General features: G+C 51.1%; 1 protein-coding gene across 1 annotated transcript; it reads right to left on the minus strand.

The window, feature by feature from the left end:
• Nucleotides 1–4,721: 4,721 nt before the first annotated feature.
• LOC119095157 (luc7-like protein 3) lies at nt 4,722–11,077 on the minus strand. Its single transcript, XM_037218037.1, has 8 exons — nt 11,021–11,077; nt 10,144–10,314; nt 9,351–9,539; nt 8,528–8,623; nt 7,860–8,021; nt 6,765–7,327; nt 6,335–6,381; nt 4,722–4,762 (listed from the first exon to the last, which is right to left on the minus strand). The coding sequence occupies exons 1-8, from the start codon at nt 11,063–11,065 to the stop codon at nt 4,722–4,724; spliced, it is 1,314 nt and encodes a 437-aa protein (XP_037073932.1). The 5' UTR covers nt 11,066–11,077.
• Nucleotides 11,078–19,629: the final 8,552 nt, after the last annotated feature.

Here is a 19,629-nt window from a genome sequence, read left to right on the forward strand (position 1 = left end):
GAACCAACGCCATGACAAGCCAGGCAGGCAGCAGCCGCGGCTCCGGCTAGCCACGCCACATCCCACACATGGTCACGCTGTCGCACCAACCGGGAAACGGCCGTCCGCAGCGGCCGCCGTCCGTTCAGTTGTCCGGGCCACAGGCGGCGCCCACCGTCGCCCGGCAAACTTGAGCTTCGCCGCCTGCCGCTAGGTGTCGGGCTTACCTCGAGAGCGGCCACGCCAGGCCCGCGACTGGAAAACCGAGGGCGGAGCTAAACGGTGCACCCGAGGCCGAAACGCCGGCAGGCCGCCCACAGGTCACACAGTGGAGGCTGCGGTTCGAACAAGCACATGTATAAACACGCGCTCCAACCGGCTCTCCGAGCTGCCACGCCCGCTCGCCCGCGGCGCAGCCTCCACCGTGGACGACGGCGCACTCTGGTCTCCCACCTGGGATCGGTCGAACAGCCTCCCAGTCTGATGTCACCGTACCGGGCGGGGCGCCCGCATCCCGGCTCGCGCCACCCACGGAGCCCCTCTCTGGCTACGTCACCAAGCCGCCACTAATCATTTGAGCTCTAGGATGCGCCCGCCGTCGGTTCGCACCCCCGTTAACGGCGGCTTCGATGCCTGACTTTAATGCGCTGATGATAGGCGGGGGGCGGTGCCGGGATGCGGGCGCGAGCCCCCGCCCGCCACACCCGTCAACGTCGCGCGAGCCGACACCCCGCGGTCACCTGGACACGGCTCCGACGCCCGCCCGACAGCTCCTGGAAACGAACGCCAGGCAGCGCCGGCCGCGCACCCCGCCGCAGACTGACCTCAGGCCAATACGCGCAGGGGCGTCCGAGGTCAAGGTGAGGCGCATCACAGCCGTCGACGGTCGGCCGCCGCGCGAGCGTGCATTTTACGGCGAGGCGGCACCCCCAGTGGCGTGCCTCGGTCAGGTGAGTAGTTGGTGAGAGTGGGCGGAAGCACGAGCAGCGCGGCTCCGGGAGTTTACGTGCACGTCCGTCTCAATTGAAACGGAAGATCACTGAGCAGTCGGGATTCAGGTCGTTGATGAGACATTAAGCTAAAATACCCCAAGAGAGCCGAGATGACTGGAAGTGGGCGAACGAACCGGCTTGAGTTTGACAGTCAAGCACTTGCCACAAGACTTAACGACAGCCACGTTAAGTCAGAATATGACTAGGAAACGTGTTAGTTTGCTTCAACCCGTGGTCTTGAAAATGACAGATTACCTCGCGACGGTTGCTACGAGGGTGACGAGATTACACCTGTTGCTTCAACCTGTGCTCTTCACAACAAACATGAAAAACAGCCTAGCCCGAGACGGCTGCTGCATGAAGTGAGAAGTGCACGCCTCAAACAGCTTGAGCAGACGGGAACCGACGCGCCTCTACATGTGAGGAAAGGTCGCTCAGCGCGGCTGCAGCCGGCTCCTTTTGAAAGCACGCCGCAATGAACTCGAGAGAGAAGACGGAGGGGGGCTGGGGACTGTGTTTCGGACCCACCTCAGAGGGAGCCACCGTCGCCGCCGGCTGTCACGCGCGACCCCTAACATCGGACGACCCGCCAACGCTACAACACTGGCGCGCCCGGTCAGTCCGCACACACGTCACAGCACGGCAGCACGCGCGGCGGAGCCGAGCTGAAAACCCAGTCCGATGGGAAACAGGTGGGAAAGCAACCACGCCGGCCTGAGCTGACGGGTTACAACCGCTCACGATCACTTCTCACATGTCACCGCCACGCGCATACGTGACCACTGCAGCACTGAAAAGGTATCTTGGGGGGTAATCGTCTGGTTTTAGCAGGGCAGGAGTTACCGTGCGGAGCCTGGGAGTTTAGATTCACTGCATCACACAAACCACTCGCGCAATTGATAGAAGTTTGATGGACAGAGAACAATCCGGTTGAAGCTCCGTCTCAAAGACCCCATTTTCAACCAGGCCTTTGTTAAACAAAACCATACAGAAAATTAAGAGGTTACTCGCATTCCGAAGGCATCTCTACAACACGGCCCGCCCTCAGTTTCCCGAAAACACGGAACAAAAAACAAAACAAAAAAGTTTCACACATCACGTTCGCACCACTGACATCAATATAAGTTGATGAAAGATGGACAAGCACATGAGTCCAAACACGTCACCGCCTCCTCACACCGCTTTCTGGTGCCAATGTCCCTGGCTTCCCAATTACACCGCCACGGCGACACACAAGACACGGCAGCTGTCGCTGGCATTGTCACGGCTCCGAATCTGCTGCAATTTGATACGTCGGCCAACTCCAAACCAACGTGCCGCTACACGGCAACACAGACAGTCAAAACACAATCACCGCCTCCTGCGACGCCGCTTAACCACCCACAAGGGTCCAGACGCACACAGGGCTCTATTCACGTCGCATCCGGCGGTGGAATCACTCCCAGGACACTCCTGGAGCCCACCCACATCCCGCGTCACACGACAGCGTCGACCTCCACAGCCCTGACAGGCCTCGCCGCGCCTCCGCCAGCCTGGAGCAGCCCACCCCTGCCCGCACACCACCTCACCTGCTCGGGCTCCACCTGCAAACGGCGGGCGGCGGCGTTAGAGGGGCGGCGCGCGCGGCCGGCGACGGTGCTTACCTGGAGGCCACCATCACTCGTCACCTGGCGTGGCGGCGGCGGGCGCGGCGGCGGCGGCGGCGGCGGGAGCGGCGGCGGCGGCGGCGGCAGACTGGGCGGACGGCGGGCTAGGCGCCGCGGGAGGGCCGCCGGTGGCGCCCGACACGGGCCCGCCAGCGTCTGGCGACCCCGAGCCGGCCCGGTCAGCTCGTCAACCGAGACACAGCTACTCTCAGTGATGTTGCATACCAGCAGATCCAGCTTTGGACCCGTGGTAGGCAGAGCGAGAGAGAGAGAAAGCGAGAGAGCGGGAGAGCGAGAGAGCGAGAGAGCGAGAGCGAGAGCGAGAGCGAGAGAGAGAGAGAGAGAGAGAGAGAGAGAGAGAGAGAGAGAGAGAGAGAGAGAGAGAGAGAGAGAGAGAGAGAGAGAGAGAGAGAGAGAGAGAGAGAGAGAGAGAGAGAGAGAGAGAGAGAGAGAGAGAGAGAGAGAGAGAGAGAGTGAGAGAGAGAGAGAGAGAGAGAGAGAGAGAGAGAGAGAGAGAGAGAGAGAGAGAGAGAGAGAGAGAGAGAGAGAGAGAGATATATATATATATATATATATATATATATATATATATATACTATATATATCCAGAAACTGTGGTCACAGTTAAATAGTAGAGACCCGCACGGTAATGACATATTTAGAAGCGATTCGGAAGCCATTCCTGCTGAGGACCCGCCACCGTCCAAAATGCGCTACCAGGAGACTCGAAGAACTCGATCAAAACTATGCTGACAGGAAAACGCCTCCTGACAATTCCAGTACACACAAAGCAAGATATACATACTTAAAATAAGACCCCAATCTCCAAGATTTATAGTAGTCCATCTGCATTTAAGATGAACACTTTTTACCCCAGGACCTTGCAATGTAAACTTAAATTGGTATTCACAGCCTGGTGTCAGTCCTTAGTGCTGAGCGCCACAACCCATGCTCATCAAGGCTGTGACATTAAGATACGAAAAGCATTTGTTCAGTGCACCAATCCACACAATCGTTAACCACTACCAAAAGGCACTACCTTTGTTTTCACCATCCGTGTCATTCGTCGCTGTACATGGTCCTTCCTTCGAGGCCGTTTGACCGCTTAAGCCGTCTTGATCCATGGGAACATCTTCATCCTTTGAGACTTCCTTTGAGTCTTGTTCCTCTCTGGAGTCGAGTCGCTCCTCTGAGTCAGCACGATCCTTGGATCCATGCCTTTTCTTGGAATCGTCTCCATCCTTGGAGTCACGCCCGTCCTTAGAGTCACGTCTGTCCCTAGAGTCAGAGTCACGTCTGTCCTTGGAGTCGCGTCTGTCCTTGGAGTCGCGTCTGTCTTTGGAGTCGCGTCTGTCCTTGGAATCGCGTCTGTCCTTGGAATCGCGTCTGTCCTTGGAGCTACGCTGATCTCTGGAGTTTCTGCGCTCCTTGGAGTCGCGCCTGTCCTTTGACGTTCGCCGTCCTTTTGAGTCGCGCCTATCTTTGGAGCGTCTAGGGCTTCGGCTGAAAACAAACGGGTATGCTTAGAATCCAACGCTGATGGCTGGAAATTAAGCAAATGCCGCGCACGTCCATATAACCGTTCGTTCTCATCACATAGAAGCCAAAAAGGATGCAGGGAAGCCAAAAACCTCGAACTCATCAAATAAACGTGAGGACGATTTGACACGGACCGCATAATCCACATTAAATCGCCGCCTGGGAACGAAACAAACAAAATGTCTGGAAAGTGCACACATGTTCATCAATCAACACAAAGTCTTGGACACGGGCCCCGCCCGCCGAGCTCCGAGATACCTCAGCCCCGATTATGCTGCGCAACAGTGATTACCGCTCAGATATCTTGTTACGCGTTCCTTGCCCGTTTCACTGTGCCGATTCCAACTATTACTTTTTAGCTCAGTTTTGCCCTAGCAGGCTCAGTTTTCCGAAAATAACACGCCATCTTTACACATAACCCCATATAGCATGACCTGCCTAATGCACCTATACACTCCAGCTCGTAGGTGCGCCAAACTCGCGCCAAATTTGCTAGCTGTGGTTATAGCTGGAAGTGTTGTTTCAGTAAGAAACGTTCGTCCCCCGGTAGCACTTCTTCCTACAATCAGGTGGTCTCCCGGTGGACGTCCGGTGCCGGGGCCCCGACTGCGCGAGCCGGGACAACAGGCGTGTGTCGGGGTGGTCAGGGCGACGCCGCGCGATCGCGCCGACGAGTGACGAACTCGGGACTGTAAGCTGACCTGATTTACCATGTACATAGTCGTTTCACTTCAAAACAGCGGAGACGTGCCATAACGGTGTTCGTGAATTTCGCTATTTCTGCGTAAAAGAAGGCGACCGACACAACTCACATACGTTGCGCCACGTGCTCCAATTCGCTCGGCAACTGGTTTGCCGGCACGAAAGTACGTCTGCCACTTGCGGTCCTAACGGCGCGGAGGGAGCCCACGGGACACACCTCAATCGCTCCTCCATCACAAGCGTGACGGGTTCACGGCCCCGAGCAGAGAAAGCGTAACGTCTTCGGATGTCTCATCTGCGACCAGATCTGTGGAATCCCCCCCCCCCCCCCCTACCCCAACCCACCGAAGTATGCCGGTGGCACAGCCGCTCTACGGCGTCCTTTCCCTACTAGCCCACATGATTCACGTGTTAAAGGCCTGCTCTTCTTGGTGCGTTGGGAAAGGAGCATGACGCCGATGAGTGGCAATTTTTAATTGATGTCAGCGAATCAGGACTGAGTGCCGTTCTGTTCCATAATGGAAATGACATGCCAAGCTTACCTTCAGTTTTTGATCATGAAATAAAAAAGCATACAAATTCGTGCATGCATTCAAAATAGCATCAAATACAAAATCAATCAAGTCAAAAATCAGTCAAAATCATGCATGCAAATGCAATCCACGCAAGATCATGAACCTGACCTAACATGAGGAATTATGATAGAAGATATGTTGAGATTTTAATGCAGTCGGCCTGTTTATAAGCTTACAAGGTGCTTTCACTAAATTATGCTGTTTCGTCTGCCTGAGAGACAGCCGAGATGTGCAGTGACCAGCAGGGAGAGCACTTTCACCAAGACACTGCAGTGATGGAAGAGATCGTGGCAAAATGGGCACAAGTCAGGTGGCACACTACTGCTGGAGTCCGGTGTCTGGTCCCGGAAGGCGCACAGGGACTCATGCTGAAGCTGCGTAAAGGTGTATTCTAAGCTTCTATGTGTGTATGGAATATACGACGGGTGTGAAATACTTGAGGTTCTGACATAAGCTGCCACGATTACAGGGTTTTATTGCGGTACATATCAGAAATTCTCGACGGACCAAGGTTCGATGTACACGTGGGTAATCACTCTTCGTATCATCAAAAATGAATTCAAATCACCAATTTCAGAAAAATTTGGATCTACTGGATCGAATTCGAGCCAGGTTAGTAATGAGCGTCATTTGTTTCCCATCGAGGACTACTCCCATTTCCGAACGACAAAAACAAGATAAATTATATTGCACAGCGTAACTAGATGATAAAAATTCCCAAGCCCTCGTCGCTGGAAGCGATTTCCCCACAGCACAAGTCTCCCAAACCCGTGGCTCGAAAGGCAGGTCGCAATGCGCCGCCACGACCAGCAGGCCGGGCCGCCTCACCTGCGCGTGCGGGAGCGGCGCGAGGAGCGGTGGCTCCGCTCGCGGCTCCGGCGCCGCTCCCTGTCGCGGCTCCTGCGCCGCTCCCGGTCGCGGCTCCGCTGCCGGTCCCGGCTCCGGCTCCTGCCGGCCGCACAGACACCCCCGTCTCGCGTACCAGCTCAATCCGCATCATCACGCTCAAGTCACGTCAAAATTCCCGCGTTTCGCGGTCGAATCGAGGGCGGGTCTCGCACGTGACCCGTTCCAAAATTGACTCACATAACATAGCGAGCGAAAATAATCGCAAAAGTTAAAAACCTTGGGCCCGATACACGACACCAGAAAACCGATCAGTGAAATAATGAACAGTGCCGGCAGTGCCCGACCATGCGCGGCAAACGTCCAATAGCCCCATTTAGCCATCCACGCACTCAATTGTTGACGGGACTTCCGGCAAACATTTTTCGCACTCGCACGTGCACAGCCCCGACAAAACATGACTTCTATGAGCCCGAACGTCTCACCTGTGCCTGAGACGATCTTTGTCGCGGTCTCTGTCACGATCCCGATCGCGCGTGCGATCCACGTCCCGGCTTCGGTCCCTGGTGCTGTCTCTCTCCCGCTCCTTGTCCCGTCCGCGGTCTCGGTCTCTGTCTTTATCCCGGCTCCTGTCCCTTTTACGGTCTCTGTCCCGATCCCTTCTCCGGTCTCTGTCCCGCTCCTTTTCCCGTTCCCTGTCCCGATCCTTATCCCTGCTCTTGCCTCGGTCCCTATCCCGATCCTTATCCCGGCTTTTACCCCTGTCCCTTTCTTTGTCTGGGCTTTTGCCTCGCTCCCTGTCTTTATCTCTACTATCCCCCCTGTTCCTATCCTTGTCCCGACTTTTTCCCCGGTCCTTATCCTTATCCCGGCTCTTCCCCCTGTCCCGGTCTCTGTCCTTGTCCCCGCTCTTGCCGCGGTCCCGGTCGCGGTGGCCGTTGCGCGAACCGTCTCGCCTCCGGCGCTCCTCCTCCTCGCGGCGCCGGCGCTCCTCGCGCTCCTGCTCGCGCCTCGCCTCGCGGTCGTGCTTCTCCTTTTCGCGAGACACCTGGCGGCGCGCCGACAAACTCAGGTGACGGCACGGGTCCAGACCAGACGGCGCGTGGGAGGACATGACGCGGAAGAGCTAGCACAGAAGAGACCACCGCAGTACAGTGAGCAAGGAAAGGGGGAAAGAAACCACAAGACAACTGAGCTATGCTTCCGTAATAATCTGGATGGACCATCGCACAACGTTCCATACAGCTGACCAGCTAACGCCCACACATAGCAAAGATGCGTTCAAGTTGGCACGCCAAAAGGCAAGCATCTCTGGCTAACCAGGCGATGATTACAAGTGCTCCCCGGTCTCACGCAGTGTTTGGCGGGGCGGGGCGGGGGTAGGGGAGGATGAGAGCGTCGTTTACTAAATGAGCAACGCACGAAACCCCAGACGACCTTCCGTCACGCCCCCCCCCCCCCCCCCCCTGCCCCCCTCCCGTGACAGCCCTCTAGGCGTACAAGCCCTACGCCGCCGCGGATTTCGCCCCGCCGACAGGAGAACGCCTCCGCAGCTGGCGGCGGGCCCCGGCCAAACCCACCCGCATCTCGTCGATGGCGTCGCGCAGCTGGGCGTAGCCCATGTGCATCTTGCCGGTGAGGTGGTCGTCGATGCGCTGCTGGGCGTCGCCGACGATGAGGAAGGAGCCGCATATCTCGCACACCTGCATCTGCTTCTCCTGCGAGGCAGCCATCTCGGCCGCCTGGAGACAACCGGGAGGACGGGGTCAGCGCGGAGCGCGTGGCTGGCGCGCCGCGGCGGCTCGTCTACGGCGGCAGCGCGGGGTTCAGCGCGAGGGCCGCGGCAAACATGACGGGGCGCGCTGCCGGCGCCTGCGGCGCTTCGCTCGACGCCTTCACGACAGCCACGTGCTGACTGGATGGCCGGCGCCTGCGGCGCTGCGCTCGATGCCTTCACGACAGCCAGTCAGTGCAACCCACTGCACATACCACGCTGGCATATGGAGGGAACAGCACTGATCGACAGATCAACTAGCCACCATCTAGCGGTACCGCGATGTCTGCCGTCTTGCCCGACGCCTTCCCTCGCTCGCAACCATAGCCGGCAGCAGCGGCCCAGCCCCAACAGTGAGCCGCACATCCGCTGGCGCCGGCGCGGCGCAGGGTCACGCCGCGGCGCAGGGTTACGCCGCGGCGCCGGCCGCCCGGCGGTCGGACGGCGGCGGGGTGGGGCGGGCTGGCGGCGCACCTGGTGCCAGACCGAGCCCTCGTTGGCTCGGCGTAGCTGGTCCCGCTCGTCCTTGAGCTTGTCGGTGAGCTTCATGATGCCCTGCGCCTCCTCCACCTGAAATGCGCCGGAGCATAGCCGTATAGAGTGCAGGGCAAGGCTCAACTCAATGGGATTCCTTTGAATGGCGCGCGCGGGCGACTCTCGGTCTGGGGCCCATGTTGTTGCATTGATCAAGAGCGCACCAGTTGAGTCACGTGGTTCGGATTCAAGACAGGGCGGCAGTGGCCAAGTGGTTACCATCTTCCACGTACACATGGGGATCATGGGTTCGAATCCCACTTCCACCATGACCACAGCACTCATATGGGCAATGCAGTCACTGGCGCTCCATAAAAGGACGTGGGACGAGGTATTTCGCGTTCCTTTTCACAATAATAAAATTCAAGTTTATGAATATTTATCAAGTGTCGTTTTTTAACGGAAATGGTGGCCGGTACCAGGCCGAGACTTCCGGGCGAGACCCCAGCTGCCCTGCTGTGACCACACAACGACGTTGCATAACAGGTCTGACATCTTTCATCTCCACCGCGGGGGCAGCTTAGCACGTGCTTCTGTCGAAAAGCTGTCCATGCAAGCAAAACAAAACTAAGTTAATATTCGTAAAATCGACAGCTACTGGCGAGATGTGGTTACAGCGTTACGAGATGAAACTCGTAACGCGTGATGTGGTCCCCTACTACAGCACCGGCAGTAGATTCAAACACGAAGCCATTGGTAGTCTTACACCACTGAGCACTGAGTGTAGGCTGGACCCCAGCAGCCTGCTGCGCCAGTCACGCACCTGTCCCTTGCAGCCGAGCTCCTCCACTTCGGAGACGAGTTTGTTGATCTTGTCGGTGAGCATGCCGATTTTGTCCTCGTGACGCGTGAACTGGGGAGGTACCAGCGATGACAACTTGTGGTCGTTGGGTTGCAGTTCCAGACGCTGTCGCTGCTTCTTGATTTTCTTCTCCACTTCATTCAGCATTGACTGTACAGAAGTCATTTAGTTAGAAACTACTGGGTCTGGAAACTAGGCAACGTTTTGTGGCTTGCCATGGTTTCGACTCATTAAATGACCTGTATTACCATGCAAGGAACTGGTCAAAGCATGAAAGTAAGGTTTCAAACATGATGATTTGGTTGATTTGGATGATTAGTTTTGGGGCGCATCGACTGCTGTGGGTCTTGCAGCGCCTCAAGCGTCATCAGCATTACTCCTCCAACTGATTGCTTTTAACTGATGCTCTATTTCAGATCTTACCAATGATCACCGTAATTTATATCTAAAGTTGTGCATGCCATTGTTTAATGTACAAAGGTTTGTTGGTTCCTAACATTTTGTCTTTTTTAAACAAGATGCAACAAGGTGAGAAACATCCAGAGCCCTTTATGGAACGACCACGAACGCGACGGTCCGGCCGCATCAGCGCCCAATGACACAACCAGGATTTGAAAGCACACCTTACTGAGCTTAACAGAAGTGGCACACCAAGGAACACCACAGCTCTGCTCTGTGGGTGAGACAAGAGGGTGAGGAGTCACACCACCAGTCTCCAAACACCCTTCCCTCCTGCACCCTTCCTAAACCTGACCTGACAGAAGCGGATGAACTCATCCTCGTAGGCCTGCCGTTTGAAGCTGGGGAGCTTGTCGAACTCCACCTTCACATCGTCATCGTGAATGCCACCGCATGAGCCCAGGTCAGCCTTTGTGTTGGTGAACAGCTCATGTGGACAGATCTTGGCCAGGAACAGATGACACATCTGTTGACAGCATGCTGGTTAGAGGGGAGTGTTCACATTTGAGGAATGTTGAACTTATGTTTTAGGGGGCATCACAACACATCATTCAGTTACATTCATATCAACGCACATAGAGGTATGTGTTCTGGCACAGCAAATACCACTGCTTTTGGGCAAAATGCATTCATCACCAGCACACAAAATATCTTCAGCAAATTAAGTTATGGGCCTATCAATGACCTTAACAATAACAAATGAACAATAAAGTAAGGCAGGCATACTAAATGCCACTCTCACACACATGACAATGTCTATGCTTTGAAGATCCCAACTGCCTTCAACATACCACACTGCTCTCAAGGCCTGTGTATCAGTCCACCACTAAGCTATAGCATCCACACACAGGTGCAATGCAGTTTGAACTGCCAGTTTGCCCATGATTATCTCGGACATACACCTGTAAGCATGGGTAAATGTATCACAATGAGTTCTCTTTCAAACTTAAAAGAATGCTTTGCAGACCTCAAACCCACTGAAGTCATGAGCAGCATTACCTCTGGAGAATCCCATATCTACAGATCTAAAACCCATTGAAGTCATGAGCAGCATTATCTCTGGAGAATCCCAGGTCTGCAAATCTCAAACTCACTGAAGTCATGAGCAGCATTATCTCTGGAGAATCCCAGGTCTGCAAATCTCAAACCCCTGAAGTAATGAGCAGCATTACCTCTGGTGAGTCCCATGTTAGCTTCTTTTCCTGTTCATTGGGCATCAGGTTCCTGCTTCGTCCATCAGCTCATTGAGCAGCTTTGCCGCATAGTCTGTCATCTTGGGGCAGAGATCTTGCAGTAATGGACCAGGTTACTAGCAATTGATGGATAATCTGCAAAATAACACAACTTTGTTAAACCTGCTCATTGGCACAACATTCAATAAGCTTGTTGAAATCCATCTGTAGCAGGTTTTAATCAGTTTGAATTTCATTGTCTGGAACATATTTATATCTTTGTCCATTTAAAAATAATGTTGAGGCAATTGCCAATGATATTATCAATTAAAACACATTAACCAAGAAATAAGCCCTGTGGGACTCCTCCAAAGATGTCATACCAGAAGGACTTGAGTTTTTCATACTATTATTTGCATCATCCTGAACTAGCCTATAACTACTGCAGAAATGCCAATGAGATGTTGGGGCTGACAGAACCCTGCCCCGAACACATACACACGTAATGCTCTAGTCAGGTGAGGTTGCAAATAAGGCTGATGCCTCAAAAATGCTGGAACAGCATAATCAGATAATAACAGGTTCTTGGCCAGCATACGTCTTACATTTTGTGGGGGGCAGGGTTGAAAACATCCAACATGCACAACATGCCTCATGGACCACCAGATTACACATCCTACACACCTGCGATGAGGAAAGTGCACCATTCACAGAGAACAAGCTAAAAATAGAATGACACACAAATAGAATGGGAGTAGGAATCTGACCAGCACCAGACCATTTATATGAACCAATGGTTGAAATGACTTAAATTGTTGGACTGTTGTTAGTAGACATGCGGAAACGTACCACCGTTTACCACCACATAGAAGCCGCGCCGCCGACCTGCTACCACATGACTGCCACACCAAGACCTACACAACAGTGGTGAACGCTGTTGTAGTGGTGTAAAAGGGACACAAAATTGAACGGCCCTCCTACCCTCCACAGACGTCCCAAAAATTTGGCTTGCCCACGACCTACCACACAAATCACGCGGCCCTGCGAGCGGGAATATATTGAAATATTGTGTTTGTTAAACATGAGGGCCTTAAAATACATCACGGTCGTGGTGCAAACAGTATAAACTACTACTGCCGTGGTTCAAACAGTATAAACTACAATCTGCCAATGAGGGCGTAGGAATGTTTCAAAAAGTGAGGTGTCAGGCTCAGGGCATACTGAATGAACTTTCTCTGGTGAGCAAGCCCGGTGGTCGGAAAGGGAGGGCGCAGAGACGGAGGACATTTTCCGCTCATTATCCACGTAACGCATTTTGCAAATGATTAAACGCCGCGCGGTTGCTGTTGTTGCAATTTAACAACTATAAGTATCCTGCTTCTTAAGATCATTCGTTCATTTCAACATTGATTTTCCTTGGGAGGCGATCTTGAATTCTACGAGAGGGTAGGCATTGTGCGCCATTTAGGAGTGGGCCCAGCCAGCATGTCCAACTGAGACCCATGTGGGTCAAAGATGGATAGCCACATGAGAGCCATCTGGGCTGCTCACTCTAGCCCCATGTGGGCACATCATGGGCAACTAACTGGGTCCCGCATGGGCAGTCCGCCTGGGGCCAAATTGGAACCAACATGGGGTTCACTTGAGCAGCCCAGTTGGTACTGACGTGGGCATGTCCAAATGGGTCCGATTCCAATTGTTGGTGTTTTCTGCATAGGCTTAGGAACGTTTCAAAAAGTAGGGTCCAAGCTCAGGGCGTACTTCAGGAACTTTTTCCTGAAAACAAGCCTAATGAACGGGGGAGGGAGGGGTAGAGATGGAGGTTATCGCTCTTTATTCAAATGTAATGACTGATTCCAGATATGCATCCGGAGCTGTTTTTCAGTGGTGCACATTGGTGCACTGGTACCCATTGGTGCACTAGTGCACTTTCTCTCTGGTGCACACTTTTGCTTGTCCTGTTCATCTTTGTCATTCGGAAAATAAGGCTATTCAGCTTGCCAAGATTGTTCGTCCATTTCAACATTGTCTTTCCTGGGGAGCCGAAATTCCACGAGCGGGAAGGCATTTTAGGTCATTGAGTGGCATCTATCTCCACAGGGTATAGGCCAAAATATGGCCCGAGCATAGGCTGGCGAGAAATTTGAACGTGAATCGATGGCTCACATTACAACAGGTTTTGCATGCACCTTCATTTTGCTGGCTGGTTTTCCAGAGATAAGATATGTCGCGACATTTTAGGTGGAAACAAATTCGGTAGCTTGAAACTGCGAAAAACCGTGTGACAAAAGCCGTAAAACTGCAGATTCTCCTTTGAAAACCAAGCCATAGAATGACGGCCCTTCTGTCAAATGTTCCTTGCCTGAGCTCTGCTCCCGTCCGCCGTCGGTGGCCACTCCCCTGGTCCTGCTGTCTCCAAATGACTGACCGCGATCTGATGGTATGGCTGCTTGGTTGCACCTTTCTTAATCAGCATTGCTACTAATTGGGATGTAAAGCATGTATTGGACACCTGCAGCAGTACCTTTTTCCGAATTATCTTCCCTTACACCACACTACCCCAGAAAAGTGCCGCCGGGAAGCTGCCTACTTTAGGTATGCATTGGCCCAACGGACATTTTATTGCCCGTCATTCAACGAATATGACTTGATCTGTTTTTGTATGAAGGCAGGGGTTAGCCAGAGCCTTGCCAAGAGGAACACAGGGTTAACAAAAAACCATTTATGGTGACCCCCCACAAAAACATCCCCAGATTTGGTTTACTTGTTAACAAGGGCTGCGGTTTTCTTCGTTTCATCGTTATTTCTACGTTGTAACCAAAACAGAAGCCAGAAGCTACCGTGCAATCAATTGCGTTTACATTTTTTTTTACACGCGCCCGGGTGGCCGGCTAGATACCCTTCGCTCGGGTGAGGGGTCAATTCGACCCCCTGAGATCTCGGGAACTAAGAGAGCTAGATACACCAAATTCACAGGGTGTGAACCCACTTAGGTCAAAGTTTGAGGTTCCTTGGTCATGACTTTCGGGTCAAATAAGGTCGAACAAGGTCAAATTATAGGTTGGTCTATACAGTGCCCCCGAACCTAGATCACTGTTTCTAAGCAAAACATCACATGCTCATTTAACGTCATTGACCTTGTTTGACCTCTTGAAGGTCATGGTGACCAAAATCATATAAGAATGTTTTGAGTTTTGCATCTGAATAAGCGAGAAAGATTACGCTAACCAGTAGGTTTCTAAAAGCAAAATGTTGACCGACATCATCTTAGGCCAAGGATCTATTCTGACCTCTAAGAAGTCTATGGAATATGTGTAATACGGTTCTTGCTATCAATAAATTCGAAAGGAGCACCGGAAACTATCCCATGCAGCAAGCCCTAGAGTAATGTAACAGGTTAGTTGTGGGCTTGGTCTGACTTTTATATCTGACCTTAGGTCAACGTAATTTGCTCATTCAATAATTGTGTTGCCCAAGGAAGCATCTCAGAGATGTATGGCGTCATCTAACACTCCATTGTTGCATCAGATTGAACGATTCCCTAGAATTTGACTTCGCCGAAAACGTGGCCGGACTTTGTCCTGCCATAGGTCAGCGACCTTACAAAGTACATCTAATTTTTTGTGGCAAACCATCAGCTATTCACTTGTCTATAGCTATGCAAAATATAGCGCGGCTCCACCGCGCCGTTCGGAAACCATTCCGGAGAAAACTTTGGGTGGTGAATCATTTTGACCCCCACCCGAAAACCTGTTAAGGCCAATAAACTGCAGAAATCAGGCGTTTAACGACCACATGGAATAAGCCACCGGTGTCCTTAATTTACAATGGCTTAATGGACTCTTTCGAAACCGATAGAATTTAGAAGCTTTTTCATAATGTTTTACCTGTGTTCTACAGACATTGAGGACATCGCTAAGGTAGATTGTAGGTCGATATGTTTGATCGAAATTTGAGGGTGACAATTTCTGTTGTAGATCGAGTGGTCAACAATGTGTATTAACATCGCCAAGCCATGTTTGTCTGGATATGTTAAACATTCAATTAAAATCGATTAGTGATACAATTTATGCCACGCGGTTTTTAATATGCGTGCTCGCAAATCTTCGCAACAAAAACTTCGCCGCCAGGCGTTGCAGTCTCCGTAGGCCGCATAGCGTCGGCTCAACAGCTAGTATTGAGCCGTGGCCAACGAGTGGACAAAAATGATGACGCTTGTGAAAGAAGTACCTTTGAACGCTTCAGAATATCTGATCTTACATGTACAAGGCTGTCTGGGCGGATATTTCACGTGTTCGATTTTTAGACTGATGATAAGAACAGATTGGCCCTTGAAGCACCGCGAAGTGGTCTTGGAATCTGGCGGTAGAACTGGAAGAATGAAGGAAGATTTTCTATTTTTCGTGTTTCTGTACCTATTAACCTGTCCAGAAGGCAGATTAACACGGCGCCCGTCGTCTGGTGGCACTTGCAGTGGCCGACGTCGTTCGGTTTTACCGAAGCTGCAACCCAGACCATCGCTGTCCTTACTCTCGAGGTTGCGGGTGGGCATATTCAAACCTTTTGATGCACTTTTTTCATAAGACATTCTGAAAAATGAGCGTTCTTAGGCAAACATGGGAGAGCCTTGTTCGTTTTTAAAAATAAAATCATTTTGACCCATTCTGTTCAATAGTAATGAGACCTCAGCTCCACTGAACAATAGTGAGGCCCCTTATTTCCTTCCGGGCAAGAGACCCCTTGAGTAGGACACCAAGGGCACTTATATGGTTTTGAACATACGCGCTCGCAAGTCATAGCAACAACGGCCTGAACGCCCGGCTTTGCAGTCTCCATAGGACGAGTGGTGCCGGCCTGAGGCTGTGACACTAAGCGATGACCAACAAGCAACGAAAAGGATGACGCATCTTGGGGAAGATGGCTGGTGAACTAGGTAAATCGGCATGTATATTTAAATGTGGTGCAAAAGCAACCTAAACAAAGCCTTAATCTGAAAAGTAGGCGGGGGGGGGGGGGGCGGTAACACTCCTGGCCCCCTCCCTCCTTGAAAAGTGGGTGGCCATGGCCCCTGCCCCCCCCCCCTCCCTGTTCTTGCGCCCATGGTTTTCTGGGGTAGATTAAGTCATTTTTAAGCTGCTCAGCCCCTTCTCCCAGCCCCTTTTGCGAATATTCCCTCATGTAATTGATATCTCCCAGTTTGAGAGCCAGCGATGATTCTACAGATCTATTTGACAGATAGGACCGTGTATGACTTCGTACCCGCGCGTGGTCCGTAATCCCACCGTAGTGTGGTAGGCGGTAGTTAGACATTGTTTGCACCACGCTCATGGTGTATTTTCAGGCGGTCATGCTTAACTCTACCAACGTTTCAATATATGCCATTAACGGAGAGTTTGCAGGCGCTTGCCTCAAAGTGGCGCACCAGCTCTTATGAGACAATTGTAGTGACGAACTGGAAAAGCAGATTTGTATAATATCAACTTCTAATTGCTTTTTTACTTTGTCACTTTATTTTGATAGAAATGAGTTCTGGTTGAAATTATCTCCTATCGTTACGCTTGATTTTTGGATTAAAGGGGTTTTGAATGTGGGAGGATCAATCAAAACTGGGTTCTCTATTCAGCATCCGGGAAGTTTTTCTCTACGCATGCGCACTGTCGCCCGACGCCATGATCCCGGTTTTCATTGGGTGGCAGTGAGGCCCTGGGGCAGTCCTGGAGTTTATTTGTCCTTGGTGGTTTCAGAAGTCTGTGGTTGGTGATATACGGTTAATGGACGGGTGTTGTCGATTGGGTGATCTTATATAACCCACTAAACTCGCAACTAGATGTTGGTTGGCTCATGCCAAGTTGGTGCCAAGCGTAGTTTGTGAAGACCTCAAGCTCCCATTCATCAGGAGTATTTAATAGCATGGGTCGGAAAAAGAAGAAGCAACAAAAGCCCTGGTGCTGGTATCCTTTAAAAGATGTGGTCTGCAGTGTGTAATTTTGAAGCCTTGAATGCTGTTGATGTTGATAGGTAACTTTATAATGAATTCCTGAGGGGTAGAAGATGGCTGAGCCTTGTTATCTTTGTTGGACCTGTAGTGAGACTCATCCGCCTTCCCCACCACCACCATTCTGTGCCAACCATCAGAAAATGGCCTGGCAGGTGCAAAGAACTGAACACAGTGTTGGTGGTCATAGGTCTGCAGTTGTTCTGGCTCGCCACACATGCCTAATGTTGATGGAATGCCTTTGCCCATTTTCAGGGAAAGAGAAGGATATATCCTGTGTACTGTGCGGACACTTCTGATTTTTACTGTAGCTACAAAAGTTAGATTAGATGACAAGAATGGGTCAGATTAGAAAGCCTCTTGTTAGCTTTAATGTCACCTCGCATTGTCAGTCAGCATAAGGCAATGTTTGTAAGACTAAAGACAAGTACTTCTTTAGTTCACAGTATGTCAGCTAGTAATGGAAACCAGCTGCATTGTGTCATCTTATTCTTTTGCCACAGAAGTATAAGGTGTTATTATGCCAGATTGAAAAGACAGCTACTTGAAGACTGGTAGGCTAGTTGGCTGAGTATTTTAATAAGTCAGCTGAGCTTGGGATGAAGCTCTCAGTTATGGTAGCAAGAAAAGGTTGTGGGTTGCTGAATGGGTTATGATGGATGATAGTTATAGCTGGAGGTTTTCTTAGCTTTCATTGGTGTCCTCTTGTCACCTCTGTATTGTGTCTGGTCAGGAACTCATCCTCTGACAGTGGCATGCCTCTGTGAAGCAGTTGACACACTGTAACCATGTCCCCCTATGGCAACCATAGCTACTTGGAGGGAAACTGGGGGAGTTTGAGCCTCTCAGGGTATGACTGGTGCCTCGCTTGAACAAGATGCATTGTTTGGCACTGAATCTGCTCCAGCCATGTGAGCATGTCCCAGATCAATATGTGGCAAATGACCCCTCATGACTGCCAGCATCTGGTTGGCTTCATGATAATCTGCTGTCACCTCATGACCACCATTGAGATAGTCTGACTATCGTTCCTGATGTGCCTGACTGCACTTTGTGATATGAAAGGGGAGCTGCCACTTCTGTGGCCACCTGGTCTGGGCATTGACATCAGCCTTCAGAGGAGGGTCAGTCAGGGCCTCAGGACATGGCAGTATATCTTAACGTTATCCACAAACATTGTGACTGCACTTCACGCTTTATCTGGTGTCATCACCAAAATTATGAGTGGCATCCGTCCCAGCACTGACACAAACATCTTGACTGCACTTTGCACTTGATCTGGAGTGTCATCACCAAAATTATGAGTGGCATCTGTTCCAGCACTGATCATTGCAGGGTGTAGCATGTACTATGTAATAGCTTGAGAAAATAAGGCATGGTTTGCTGAAGCACCAGTGTACAGGTCATGTCAAACATTATACATAATTGTCCTTGTAAATCCTCTTCACTGCGAACTGGGCATGATGAAAGGTGGTTCAGAATGTCGGCCTTTCAATTTTGCTGATCCAATTAGAATTAAATTACTGTCATTCATTTAAAGTGTATTTTTCAGGTCAGACTGCAAAAATACATGCTTGCTGAACATGTCAGTCCAAACAGCAACATTCCAGCAGCAATTTCAGTGAATAAAATAAACCTGATAGCTCAGAATTTGATGAGGCTGTCAACTCATAGAGATGCAAAAGACATATTTTGAGGAATTGTGATAGCTTTTAGTACATCAAGTATTTCATTACATTGGCTGGTGTCTGTGTATCCACATATGTGCTTTATTGTACCCCAACTGCAATTTTGAATGTCCTACCTGATCTGATCACCAACAGAAAGGAATGGAAAGAATATGCCTTACTCAGTGCCATGTTTCCATTAAGTCTTGATTTCGCTACAGAACCATGCATGCACCATGTGCATGGTGCATTCCCATTGTCATTTAGGCCGTTAGATCCTGTCTTTGTAGTGCAAATGCTTGTTAAGTGCCTTGACCAGCCATGCAGGTACTGCAATCGGGAGTTTGATGATGAGAAGATCTGATCCAGCACCAGAAGCAAGCATTTCAAGTGCCATATCTGCCACAAGAAGCTTTACACAGGTCCAGGCCTGTCTATTCACTGGTATGCAGGTAGGTGATATGCACCACGGCTTGCAGCAAAGCTCACAGGTTCTGGTGATTGTAATTATTTCCCCTGCAACATTTCATGCTTGCAGCATTTTTGGGGTCATCCTGACTTAATGCAATGGTTGTGTGCATGTGTTTAGTAGCTTGTGACCTGTTTGGAAGGTGCGCTGACTGCAGCTTATATTACCCTCGCCGACCACCCCCTAGGTGCACAAGGAGACGGTTGACAAGGTGCCCAATGCTGTACCCAACCGGAACCACATTGAGATCGAGATATTATGGCATGGAGGCATCCCTGAAGATGACCTCAAGGCCCATGAACAAACAACAAGTCTGGGCAGGCGGACTCAGATGTTATGTTCGCGATCTGGGTGCTAACATTTGGCTCTTTGGCTGCATAGCTTCGGTGACTTGGTAATTTCTGGCATATGCATGGTGTAGGAGCTGCAGTAGTGTGTATGATATGGAATGTGGTGTTTGCTTTGCTGTCACGTTGAT

This window comes from Pollicipes pollicipes, unplaced genomic scaffold (assembly GCF_011947565.3).
Source record: "Pollicipes pollicipes isolate AB1234 unplaced genomic scaffold, Ppol_2.1 Scaffold_4219;HRSCAF=4965_pilon_pilon_pilon, whole genome shotgun sequence".
NCBI classification, from domain to species: Eukaryota; Metazoa; Arthropoda; class Thecostraca; order Pollicipedomorpha; family Pollicipedidae; genus Pollicipes; species Pollicipes pollicipes.